We start from the raw sequence: 14,182 nt of genomic DNA on the forward strand, positions 1-14,182 counted from the left end.
GGCGTGACACAAACAAACAAACAAACAAACACACACACAAATACCAAATTAAAGCTGTGTGGACCCTGGCTAGCGCCAGACGTTACTGAAGTAACGTCTTCTGCATAGCTACGGGAATAAATCCAAACTATGCATGGACGAAATTACAAAATACATCCCCAAGGAGAATGTGTCCACCGGTGCAACACATGCGACAGCGACATACCTGCCGTTGTAATGCTTTGACTTTGGTGCGCGACTCTTTTAGCCTTTCCTTCAGCTGACGGACTTCTTGCTGCAGCGTCGAAACAGACACCAACACCACAACAGGGCGGAGGGAGACGAACAAGAACACAGAGTTTAGCAAAAGCGCATTTTCTTATACAACGTATGTATGAACATCGGCCGTAACTGTATCGCGCTGTACTTGATTGCGCTGTACTTGATCGCGCTGTAGTTGACCGCGCTGTACTTGATCACGCTGAACTTCTTCACGCTGTAAATCACCGCGCATTGCTTTCTCGCGCTGAGTTGCTGGCGCTGTACTTTACCGGTCTGATAGTCATGGCGCTGAAGAAGCTGACGCTGTGAAATCATGCGCTGAAGTGCTGGCGCTGTGAAATCATGCGCTAAAGTGCTGGCGCTGAAATGTATCGCGCTGAAATGGTGGCGCTGAAGTGGCAAGTCACCTTTACTGGGAACCCTAGATGAGATGAGAAACCTATCGCCACGGCAACAATCAACACGTCTTCTTACCTTCTCACCGGCCACACCTGCAGCACTTGCACCTCCACGATCTACATCTTTAGTGGTCTGTAGCCAGGGGCAAGATGACAGACAAGCAGCATCACACACACGCACACACATGCACGCACACACATGCACACACACACACACATACACACACATGCGTGCACGCGCACACAAACACACACACACACACACACACACACACACACACACACATACACACACATGCGTGCACGCGCACACAAACACACACAACTTGTACCAAGAGTACATGAAACCCAGAGCGTGCAGCTTCTGACCTTTTCTGCGTGGGTGTCTGTCACGGTGAAATTCCGCGATTACCGGGTACATATTTTGGTGCAACTCTGAGGCAGGAAGTGGCGTAGTGCGTCCGACTGAGCTGCAGTTGTGCAGAAAGAGACGTGCTTGAACCCTGCTTGCACGCATAACATCACTAAAATGATGTAATCCCGGAATTTCGCCATTGCCAGCAACCCTTCAGAGCTGTAATCTTGCCTATGCAAAGGCAGCAAGGATCAAGAAACGAGTCGCACCTCTCTTGACCAATGCCATCTTCAGACAAATATATATTAAGGCTATGTAGAGTAGGAAAGGCATGGACATCACAATGCAACATGACACCTTTTTCGAACGAATGTCATGTTGAGTGGTGATGTCTGCGGCTGTCACGCTCATCACACTTTATATCCTTTTCTCAAACAAACACAGCAGCCACCAAACACACCCTCCAAACACAGCAGCCACCAACACACACTCTCCAAACACAGCAGCCACCAAACACACCCTCCAAACACAGCAGCCATCAAACACACCCTCCAAACACAGCAGCCAGCAACACACACCCTCCAAACACAGCAGCCACCAAACACACACCCTCCAAACACAGCAGCCACCAAACACACACCCTCCAAACACAGCAGCCACCAAACACACACCCTCCAAACACAGCAGCCACCAAACACACACCCTCTAAACACAGCAGCCACCAAACACACACCCTCCCAACACAGCAGCCACCAAACACACACCCTTTAAACACAGCAGCCACCAAACACACACCCTCCCAACACAGCAGCCACCAAACACACACCCTCCCAACACAGCAGCCACCAAACACACACCCTCCAAACACCGCAGCCACCAAACACACACCCTCTAAACACAGCAGCCACCAAACACACACCCTCCCAACACAGCAGCCACCAAACACACCCTCCAAACACAGCAGCCACCAAACACACCCTCCAAACACAGCAGCCACCAAACACACACCCTCCCAACACAGCAGCCACCAAGCACACACCCTCCAAACACAGCAGCCACCAAACACACCCTCCAAACACAGCAGCCACCAAACACACACCCTCCAAACACAGCAGCCACCAAACACACACCCTCCCAATACAGCAGCCACCAAACACACACCCTCCAAACACAGCAGCCACCAAACACACCCTCTAAACACAGCAGCCACCAAACACACACCCTCCAAACACAGCAGCCACCAAACACACACCCTCCAAACACAGCAGCCAGCAACACACACCCTCCAAACACAGCACCCAGCAACACACACCCTCCAAACACAGCAGCCACCAAACACACCCTCCCAACACAGCAGCCACCAACACACCCTCCCAACACAGCAGCCACCAACACACCCTCCCAACACACCCTCCCAACACACCCTCCCAACACACCCTCCCAACACACCCTGCCAACACAGCAGCCACCAACACACCCTGTCATTCACACCAACAACTACAGCAAAACCTACAGTAGATGCCAATTCCGACCGAGCGCGTACGTGAGCAAACCGTATTGTGGGGGCGCTCTATCGAGATTCCATGCTCTGTTGGGATTACAAGCTCTGTTGGGATTACACGCTCTGTTGGGATTACACGCTCTGTTGGGATTACACGCTCTGTTGGGATTACACGCTCTGTTGGGATTACACGCTCTGTTGGGATTACACGCTCTGTTGGGATTACACGCTCTGTTGGGATTACACGCTCTGTTGGGATTACACGCTCTGTCGAGATTTCCCGCTCTTCTGGGACTGCCCGCTCTGTTGGGACGTCCGGCTACGTCGAGATTTCTTTGCCGGCAGCAGAGCATCTCACATTGGCTGCTTTACTGCTGCAATGCGCTGGCAACAGTAAGCCCATTGTGCAATGACGCACACGTTATTGTACCGCCAGCACCCCACAGAGTCACCTGGGTGTGTTTAGTGGTGGGGGTGTTGAACAGTGCATTGCTGATCCCAGGGTACTCACATAACACCCCACACAGGCACCTGGGAATGGTTATGTGGGGTGTTGGACAGTGCCTTGCTGATCCCAGCGTACTCACATGCATTACTCATACATTCCATATTTGGCAATGCGCAACAGGCTTATTGAAACGCGCACATGGAACCCTTGCATGTGCATTGGCAGTGGCGGGGGACTAACCGCTTTTCCGGCGGCATCCGACACCTCTTCAGAAACGCCACGCTTCAGCAACGTCGGTAGCAGTGTGGACAGGTGTGAAGAAGTTGTCTGCGTCGGAGTAGCAGCGGCATTGGACGATGAGGTTGGCGTGGCAGCAGAGCTCGCCGCGGATGTGCTGCTAGCCTGCTGAAGCGAGACAATGCAAAGAGGACAGCCTTTAGCTTAGAACTCGGTCGGGGGATCAGCGCGCGGACATACGCATATGTCATGCATGGTGCATGGTGGGTGACTGTAACTTCTCGAACGAGTCGCCTACTCAAACGGTCTATAGAAAGTATAAATTCTTACTCAATTGATGTGTGTATGTGTGTGTGTGTGTGTGTATGTGTGTGTGTGTGTGTGTGTGTGCGCGTGTGGTGTGCGCGTGTGGTGTGGTGTGTGTGTGTGTGTGTGTGTGTGTGTGTGTGTGTGTGTGTGTGTGTGTGTGTGTGTGTGTGTGTGTGTGTGTGTGTGTGTGTGTGTGTGTTGGGTCTGTTGCCAACGGGCTCGGCTGCTTGAAGGTGTATTTTTGTACCTACCACCTTTGTTGGTTTCAGGGTTCATATACTTTCTATTTGAAGTATACATACCTGTTAACCATGGACTGCTTCTGGCTAGATTAACTCTTGTGTAATCAATGGTGCTAATGAAGCTTATATCAGATCCACTCTGATTTAGCCACCCACACTAGTAGCAAGTATTACCTTCACTGGGGGCAGGGGTGACTGCAGTTGGATCCCGGGACGGATACCCTGATGCCGTCAATCCTTTTTCTGCACCTTGTCCTCACCCACTTACTGAGGTGTGGTGAGCCCATAAGTGGGATCATTTCAAGTCCACCCTAGTTTGGGGATTTCAGGGGGTGTCGGCCGTTGGGTGGTTCAATAGCCAATTGAGTCATCTTTCCAAGATTCCTTTTGAGTCTCTCTCCCCTCTCCCGGGGAGACCCACGTGACCAGTTTTGGCATTGAGCAAGTACAAGTACAAGTGTGTGTGTGTGTGTGTGTGTGTGTGTGTGTGTGTGTGTGTGTATGTGTGTGTGTGTGTGTGTGTGTGTGTGTATGTGTGTGTGTGTGCGTGCATGCGTGTGTGTGTGTGTGTGTGTGTGTGTGTGTGTGTGTGTGTGTGTGTGTGGTCGTATGGAAGTGCATCCATGACCTCCAGTCTTGTACCCGGGGCCTCGCCCCTGTGCGCACTTCCGCCGTGCTGGATGAGAACGGTAACATCTGTAGTTCACCAGAGGAGCAGAGCCACCGGTGGGGAAGACACTTTGACGGTGTTCTCAACGTGGCAAGTGCATGGAATCGCAATGCCCTGGACGACATCCCACAGCGACAGGAGGCTGATCATCTTGCTGAGGCGCCGACTCTCCGTGAAGTCAGCCGCGCTATCTCCCGCCTACAGAACGGCAAGTCCGCTGGAGCCTCTGGCATCCTCCCTGAGATGCTGAAGAGGGGTGGCCCTGACCTCACCGCCAAGCTTGTGGAGCTGTTTGGCGATGTGTGGCGTGCTGGGGTGGTCCCGCAGGAGTGGGTGGACGCCACGTTGGTCCCCATCCCAAAGAAAGGGGATTTATCTCGCTGTGATAATTGGCGGGGTATCTCACTGCTGGATGTTGTGGGCAAGGTTCTGGCGAGCGTCATCCAGACTCGTCTCCAGTCCGTGGCTGCAGATTTTCTCCCAGAGTCTCAGTGTGGCTTCAGGCGTGGCCGATCTTGTACAGATATGGTTTTCAGTGTTCGGCAGTTCCTCGAGAAGACCATTGAGCACGACTGCAAAGGCTTCTTTGTATTTATAGACCTCAAGAAAGCCTATGATTCCGTGCCTCGGGATTGCCTGTGGGAAGTCTTATCCCGAGCGGGTATCCCTGCTCCCATGCTTGCCGTGATCCGTTCCTTTCACACTGACATGTCGGCGGTGGTTCGGGTAGAGAACACGACAACTGACCCTATCCGCGTCACGAATGGTCTCCGTCAGGGGTGCACCATGGCACCTGTGCTGTTTAACATCTTCATGTGGGCGGTGGTGACTGTGTGGCAGCGACGAGTCCGAGATGTACCCGGTGTTGGTTTTGAGTTCCGGCATTGTGATGGTGACAATAACCTTTACCGCAAGCCTACCAGGACGGATCCGGTTGCCATTGCCACTGAGTCACAGTTTGCAGACGACTCAGCACTTTTCGCGACGACTCGTGCAGGGGCGGAGACGGCACTTGCAGTGTTTGACACGACCGCAGCTGAGTTTGGGCTTAAAGTTAGCGCTACCAAGACACAGTTCTTGGTTGCAGGTAGGGATGTTTCGCCTGGGGACTGCGCTCCAATCGAGCTAGCTGGCACGGTCATCGAGTGTGTTTCGGAGTTCCGGTATCTGGGATCTCTCATTCATCGCGGTGGCCGGTCGACACAGGACATCACTGCTCGGATTGCGCATGCCTCTCGTGCTTGTGGCGCCTTGCAAGGAACCATCTTCAGCAATCCTGACCTTGATTTGCATATCAAGAGGTGTGTGTTTAATGCATGTGTGCTGTCGCTCCTCCTCTATGGGTCAGAGTGTTGGACACCATTGCAACACGATCTCAGACGTTTGTCAGTCTTTCATATGCGGTGCATCCGTTCCATCCTGGGTGTGTCCCGCAGAGATTGCTGGAATAATCACACGACCAACGCCCAACTGTTGGAGATGTGGGGTGACTCTGATACCATCTGCGTGAAGGTCGCACAGCGTCGCCTAGAGTGGCTGGGCCATGTTGCTCGAATGGACAGTAGCCGGATGCCGAGACAGATCCTGTTTGGCTCACTTCTCACACGTCGCCCAGCACATGGCCCTCGCAAGCGCTGGAAGGATTGCGTTGTCTCCGACTTAAAGAGTTCGTGGCCTCACCAAGGAATGGTACCCTATCGCCTGTGAGTCCCGTGCTGACTGGCGGACTATGTACGCCGAGCCTGTGGAGAATGTGCCTCAGCCTGACCCAGTGGTATGTGCGGATTGCAATCGGTCATTCTCGCGCCCTGGAGATCGTGCTCGCCACAAATGTGTGGTTGAGCGGGCAAAGCCGATTGCTGAGCAGCGAGGGGCTTGCCACTGTGGAGATTGTGGGCGTTGGTTTCGCAGCAAGGGTGGTCTAGCTGTTCACCGCTGTTCCGCGCCTCAGCCTCCCGAGCCCCGGCAAGTCTATGTGCAAGATGCCTGCTGTGCTGCGCACTGTGCTGTGTGTGCCCGCTGCTTTCGGTCTGTGCAAGGCCGCGGTCGTCACCGGTGCTCGAGGACTGGCCCGCGCCCGACTGCCCAGCAGCGTAATTCGTTCAGCCATGTATGCGTGTGTTCTCGCCGGTTCCGTTTGCCCCACCATCTCCGGCGTCATCAGGCTGCGTGCTCCATCTTCCTCTCTGATGCCCCTCCGGGGCCCACGTGACCCCTGTGGCAGTGGCTCTACAGGACAGGACAGGACAGGTGTGTGTGTGTGTGTGTGTGTGTGTGTGTGTGTGTGTGTGTGTGTGTGTGTGTGTGCGTGTGTGCGTGGATGTCGGTGGGGAGGAGTAATCAGTCGAGCATACGTAAGCCTGTTGCGTACAACATGATGCGAGTGGTCGACACATCATCATCTCAGTCCGACACCATCTCACATCATCATCTCAGTCCGACACCATCTCACATCATCATCTCAGTCCGACACCATCTCACATCATCATCTCAGTCCGACACCATCTCACATCATCATCTCAGTCCGACACCACCTCACATCATCATCTCAGTCCGACACCATCTCACATCATCATCTCAGTCCGACACCATCTCACATCATCATCTCAGTCCGACACCATCTCACATCATCATCTCAGTCCGACACCATCTCACATCATCATCTCAGTCCGACACCATCTCACATCATCATCTCAGTCCGACACCATCTCACATCATCATCTCAGTCCGACACCATCTCACATCATCATCTCAGTCCGACACCATCTCACATCATCATCTCAGTCCGACACCATCTCACATCATCATCTCAGTCCGACACCATCTCACATCATCATCTCAGTCCGACACCATCTCACATCATCATCTCAGTCCGACACCATCTCACATCATCATCTCAGTCCGACACCATCTCACATCATCATCTCAGTCCGACACCATCTCACATCATCATCTCAGTCCGACAACATCTCACATCATCATCTCAGTCCGACACCATCTCTTTCCCACACACTCAGTGGATCCTGTGAACACTAGACGATACATACTTGCTCCTACAAACATACAGTAAAACTGGTCAAGGCGACCGCTTTGATAAGGTGGCCACCTATCCCAGGAGACCATTACATGTACTGCTACAAGCAATGGATGTTATTTCTAGTCCAAAGACCCTGAGTACTAGTTTGAAGACCACCTGTACACGAGGACAACGTTAACACGGTGCCATGGAGCGGCCACCATAGACAGGTGTCACTGTACTAGTAAGAAGTGACATAGGACAAACCTGAGATCTCAGGCGCGTGATTTCCACTTCCAGCTGCTGACGCTCTGCCAGCCACATCTCGCGGTTCTGACGAGCCGTCTCATCCGCCGAAACTATCGACACGGATCCACACACGCACACACGTGCACGGACGGGCAAGTACACACATACACACACACACGCACACACACACACGCACACACACAGACACACACACACATGCATGCACACACACAGCCGCACAAGTATCATACCAGTGGATAAACAAACCTCCAGATAGCCTCGTCGCGTGAATCTAGAGACAATATGAAAGGAATTAGCAGATGGACGTCTTGGTGCGGCTGTGGGATGTAAACAAAGTGTGTTCTCGCTGTTACACTTCCACGTTCTTGGGCCACGCTGTCAGCGAAACCTTGCAGGAAGAGCTCTATGGATGCTGTACGTCTCTGGGAATCCATGACCTCCTGCAGGTGTCCATGGATGGCCCTGAGATCAATCAGTAGGTTTCCTAACTCCAAATGGCATTGTGCTGAGAGTATTGTTGCTGTCATTGTTGTAATTGTCAAATTGTTTCTTCTGTTTTGTATATCACATAGGTCACGATGATACTTGTTCTCTGCTATTGTGGTGATCATCTGACTGATGAAAGGATGCAAGATCTTGTCGAGTATATTCTGCACTTCGAGTCAGTTGACGTCAATGAAGAAGATGAGACCTTGGTAAGTTGTTGTGCTTAGGATAGACAGTAGCACATTAAACTCTCCTTATCCGGCTACTTTCATCTACCGAGTACATTTCTGACACATCTCTAGTCACAAATTAGGCTTTTCAACGTTCAAAGGTGGATTCACGAAGGTGAAGTGGGAGGTGGAGCACGTTTTCACCAGCTTGTTTTGGCTCTTCAAGGATTCGCCAGCTCCACGTGAGGACTTTACCAAGCTCACTGGCTCTGCCTTGTTTGCCAAGCGTTTTTGCAGCACCCAGTGGGTAGAGAACGCCCCCGTTGCAGAGCGCCTTCTTGTAATGTGGCCAAGTGTGGTTCAGTATGTGGCTGCTGTGCAATCTCGAAACTTCCTGATCCGAAGAACAAGTCAATTTGCCACCATTGCCAAGTGCTGTGATGATCTGCTGTTCTTGGTCAGGGTCAATGTCTACCTCTCTCTGGCCAAGGACTTTGCCCCATTCCTGACGAAGTTCCAAGAGGATGAGCCTCTGTGCACTTCGAGTCAGTTGACGTCAATGAAGAAGATGAGACCTTCGGAAGTTGTTGTGCTTAGGATAGACAGTAGCACATTAAACTCTCCTTATCCGGCTACTTTCATCTACCGAGTACATTTCTGACACATCTCTAGTCACAAATTTGGCTTTTCAACGTTCAAAGGTGGATTCACAAAGGTGAAGTGGGAGGTGGAGAACGCTTTCAAAAGCTTGCTTTGGCTCTTCAAGGATTCGCCAGCTCAACGTGAGGACTTTACCAAGCCGACTGGCTCTGCCTTGTTTGCCAAGCGTTTTGCACCACCCGGTGGATAGAGAACGCCCCCCGTTGCAGAGCGCCTTCTTGTAATGTGGCCAAGAGTGGCTCAGTATGTGGCTGCTGCGCGATCTCGAAAATGTCCTGATCCGAAGAACGAGTCAATTTGCCACCATTGCGGAGTGCTGTGATGATCCGCTGTTCTTGGTCAGGGTCAATGTCTACCTCTCCCTGGCCAAGGGCTTGGTCCCATTCCTGACGAAATTCCAAGCGGATGAGCCTCTGTTGCCATTTCTCTGTACCGACCTGGCCGGCTTGTTCGGATCACTGATGGATCGTATTTTGAAGCCGGCTGTTTCCTCATCGCTCTCATCCAGTGCCAGAAAATTGCTGAAGCTGGACTTTTGGACGGCTTGAGCAACTTTGTAGATTCCTCAACTATCAACATCGGCTTTACTGTAGACCGTCTCCTGGCTGACCTGAAGCGGAAGTCTAGAAGAAGAAGGTTAGCAGCTTGGATGTTCTGTCAGTGCGCAAGGACACCCAAGTTTTAATTGTGGCTGCCATGCTGCTTGAGCGTAAGCTGCTTGAGCGCTTGCCGCTGTGTTACTCACTAGTACGTAACCTGGCCTGGATACAGCCGTTGCGGGCTGTTTCAGAGTCCGACGCGTGCATCAAGGAGCTGAAGAGGTGCAGCTACTTGAACAGGCTGGGCATGGTCTCCTGTCATCCTGTGACAACATCTTGAAAGAGTTTGGTGATTTTGCTCGATACGCGGCAATCAATGATGATTTCCGGACCTTCCAGGTTGGCCAGTCTCGTCTGGACACCTTGTACTACAATGCTCTGCAGGACAACCGATGGCCCAGCCTGTGGACTCTCCTGCAAAATCTTCTCCTGTTGTCGCATGGCCAGGCAGCGGTCGAGCGTGGGTTCTCAATCAACAGCGAGACTCTGACTGACAGCATGTCAGAGAACACTCTCATTGCGTTGAGGACCATCAAGGACCACCTGCTGTCCATCGGTGGCCGGGCAGAGTGTTTGCCGATCACCCCAGAGCTTCTAACATCGGCGGCGGCAGCAGTATCAAACTCAAAATCCCGGCTGTTGACCCACGCATTGCGCTCTGAGCACAAATTTCCCGGGACCAACATTACAAGTGCTATAACTCAAGAACCGCTCTTTTTATCACTTTGAAAATTGTTCGAGGCGACAGCTGAGAGCTTTCTCTTCGACCTACATATTTCGATTTCTCCAAAAGACCGAAATTTGGCCAAGTTATGATAACTTCAAAATACCTATCCCATCGAACATCGATGTTCCATCAAAGTATGGGCCAGCCAATAAAGGGTTAATTAGAACATACTGCTTAGTTAGAAGTTTCTTCTGGGACCGATTTCTGTCAATACGATTTCCACATAACAGTTTCTGATAATTAGAACCTCGAACTGGGTATGTCCGGTTAATTAGAAGTCCCACGGAATCCACTTATAGAGAAAATATGTGGGATTTGCGCTGATAATTCGAAGTGAGCAAGCCATAATTAGAACTTCGCTTTATTTTCTGCAAATCAGTTCGATATGCATGCGCAGGCAGCTCAGTGTCCACTACATCTGCATCTAAGGTGCGTAGTGAAATTCTGCGTGTCAATGCGAGCATTTTGACATACATAAAGTGTTGTGGGCAGTTTGGATGATTATAGTCTGTTTCAAAAAGATTTACAATCAGGTTTGGGTCTTAAAAAGTATGAAGATAAGGGAAATTTGGACAACAAAGTACATAGAATGGCTTGTTAGGACACGGCAAATTGTTCTGTGAAGGTTTCGGAACAATTGGACCAACCGTTAAGGAGTTAGAATTTCGGCCAGGTTTCCGGCCTTTTCCCATGGTTTACAATTATTATATTATTTGCCCAGGAAGCCAGTATCGATTTTTTTTATCAAAACCCACGATTTATCCTTTCCTTTTTGGCCTTGTGGTTATGAATGTTGTCTGCTGACCATGAAGTTGTGAGTTCAAATCCCAACCTATCCTCAAGTCAAACTTGTTTTCATTGTTTTGGTGATCAAGCTGGTACAAGACAAAGAAGATGGCTGCACCAAACGAATTGTTGTTGGAGCTCGCGCTTCCTGCCGAACTGACTGACACTTGACTGGCTGACGCCATGTGAACACACCCACAACACTGCAATGGTGTGAGTGAATTATGGAAGTCATCGCGCTGTAGCTTTTTGAGATTTATTTTAGTATTTCAAGATCGCGAATTTATTTGAATTTAGCAGTCAACGCCGTCTTCTATCAGCGTTCACAAGCGTCTTCTATCAGCGTTCACAAGCATCTGCTTTTCTCAAAATGTCGTCGAAGTCACACGGATAGCTTTGCCAAGTCATGGCTTTGGGAATGAGTCGGACTGTCCGTGTCGATGTCGTTTTCATCACACGGTCAGTAAATTGCATCGCAGCTCAAAGAAACTATTTTGGTCACAAAACGAATTGGGACCCATGCCGCTCGTCAACATTTACAACACTTTCGTTTCGACATGTCCTCTCTGACTCCATTATCGATACGAGAAAGAACTTGTTTGTTGTAAACCAAACGTACATGACTGTATCAACGTGAGTGAGTTGTCATTTTTCCTGCTTTCGCGCGGAATATTTCTTCGAGTTCACAGTGAGTTTTTCCAGGCAGCGATCGAGTGCTCATACGGTAAGACGCCAAACTCCGCGGGCGATCGCCAGGATTGCAAATCTTTTTGAAACGGACTGTAGAAGTATTTCCCCGGCATTTTTGATATTCGAATTATCAGGATTCCACCTGTATCATACACAAATCAATTTGCGAATCACAACGTGATATCAAAATGCAACCTGAGAACAGATAAATTAATTAAAATTATTGATTTAGGTGAAAATTGCGGAAAAAATTAAACATGGCTGCTAAAGGGTACCCGTTAACCCTTTACCTTCTGACCATAATTCCCAGGCAGCTCCAAATACGATATTTCTCACCTCATTCTAAGAATATCTTTGGTTATAATCAACCGATTTTCACACTCTTGGGCATTCTGGAAAGCTCTTCACGAGCTGCGTACAATGAGCTCAAACTGGACACTACTGAGATCACATATCCAACGCCAGGGTGCTTCAAATACTCCCCATCGCTGGGTATCCGAGAAAATTCTCTCCTCGTCAGCCATTTCTCACTCCTTCATCGTAAACATTTCAAATTTGATGTCCTGGGTTTCTTTTTATGCTGCCCACGCGCTCAAAACATGCACAGGTGACTCAGCATGTCAGGAGAGGGAAAATCCCCAGCTCAAGGCCAGTCACTCAGAAAAAAATCGACTTTTGCCGTGACTGAAATGTCGAGCGCGATATCTTTGGAATGCGGCATCGCAGCTCTTCGCCGATTGTTGCAATGAACAGCTGGGCTCTTCGGCTTCTTCCTATATATTTAGTTCTTGAGATTCCGTCAAGAATTGATCAAGTTACGAATGTTTTAGTGCATGCATGTCCATCGACCAAATTCGGTCGATTCATGTACACACAGAAGGTAAAGGGTTAACCCGCCCGTTAAGAAATTACCCGTTCGTTAGTTAAAGGTACACCCGTTTTACCCAAACAAGCAGGTTGTCAGTCTAGATTGTATGCGCAGATGGAGAAAAAGCGCAGAATTTTTGTAATGAGATGAAAAGCAGAAATAATAAGAAATAATAAGAAAAGATGGAAGAGAGAGGGAGAGAGAGAGAGAGAGAGAGAGAGAGAGAGAGAGAGAGAGAGAGAGAGAGAGAGAGAGAGAGAGAGAGTAAGTTACATTTATAAAGACAGGTAAGTCTAACAAATGAGGACTGAGACCTCTACAACAGGGTTTTTACGCCTGAAAGCAGGTGCATGATTTAACAAGCAGGTTGTCAGTCTAGATTTTATGCGCAGATGGAGAAAAAGCGCAGAATTTTTGTAATGAGATGAAAAGCAGAAATAATAAGAAATAATAAGAAAAGATTAAATGAAAGCCTGCTCACAACCCCGCCCAGCCTTGCGAACTGGGTATGGTGGATTAAGAACCCGGTTCAACGCTCGAGCAAGCGCTCTCCACTCAAGGTGTTCACAGCAACTGATAGGAACTCATATGGGGAAATTATAGAAAAGAAATAATAAGATAAAGAGAATAAATTTCAACGCACCTCAATAAACGGAGCCCCACATACAGTACCTCAGAAAAGTGGATCTTCCGACCAGTGTTTTTGTTGACGCCGCAACCAGATGATGTAGCTGCTTCGCAGAGACGTCTTACTGCACAAATTACAAATAAATTTTATTCTTCGATTAGAAAATCCAAGCGCTTTCAGAGCCCTCCGAAGAGAGTCCGGGATGAAACCACGCACACCTACCTCAACCGAAAAAGAAACGACCTGCCACCCGTTTGCTCGGCATTGATCGGCCAGATCCGCATACCGCCTGTCCTTCCGCGAGTTACTGACACTGAATCTGTCCTCAGCACAAACTGTCAACTCCATCCAGAATACAATCCTACGACTCGTAGAGTACAGAACTATATCTGGTCTTAGGGTGGTAAGTGCAACACAGCTAGGGAAAGAAATCTTTGCACTAACTGAGTCGACAAGAAGTTTCCAGTCTGAGGCCGCTGACAGGAGATCAGTCGTAACCAACTTTCGTCTGGGCTGAACGCGAACTGGCTTCTCTCCCGCCTTGCAAAACGAGATGAAGTCAAGCTCATTTGAATTTTCGGTTTGTACGGTGTTTGCAGCAGTGCGGATTCGAATCTCCTCACGCATGTTCCTGACGATGACCCCGAGTACGTTGTCGTGCCTCCAGGTGTAACGTCCCTGGTCCAGCGCTACGCGACAAGCGCCAAGCACGTGGCGCGTAGTACAGGCCCAGGTACGGCACAAACTACAGTACGGATCCACTACGGTGTTTCCCCAACGGCGTAGGTTCGTCGGAGAAGGTAGCACGTCGAGGGTTGATGCGAGAAGAAATTTCAAATCCTTACCAGTACCACCGTACAA

At 49.9% G+C, this 14,182-nt stretch overlaps 1 protein-coding gene across 1 annotated transcript in view; it reads right to left on the bottom strand.

Moving 5' to 3' along the window:
- Window positions 1–205: 205 nt before the first annotated feature.
- LOC135828940 (M protein, serotype 49-like) overlaps window positions 206–14,182 on the bottom strand; it is a gene marked incomplete at its 3' end in the record, with an annotated part of 21,150 nt that continues 7,173 nt past the window's right edge. The window contains 4 exon segments of the mRNA XM_065341372.1: window positions 206–274; window positions 736–792; window positions 3,204–3,368; window positions 7,705–7,796. Coding sequence (XP_065197444.1) covers window positions 206–274; window positions 736–792; window positions 3,204–3,368; window positions 7,705–7,796 — 383 coding nt within the window.

Source organism: Sycon ciliatum, chromosome 12, assembly GCF_964019385.1.
Source record: "Sycon ciliatum chromosome 12, ocSycCili1.1, whole genome shotgun sequence".
Lineage (NCBI taxonomy): Eukaryota > Metazoa > Porifera > Calcarea > Leucosolenida > Sycettidae > Sycon > Sycon ciliatum.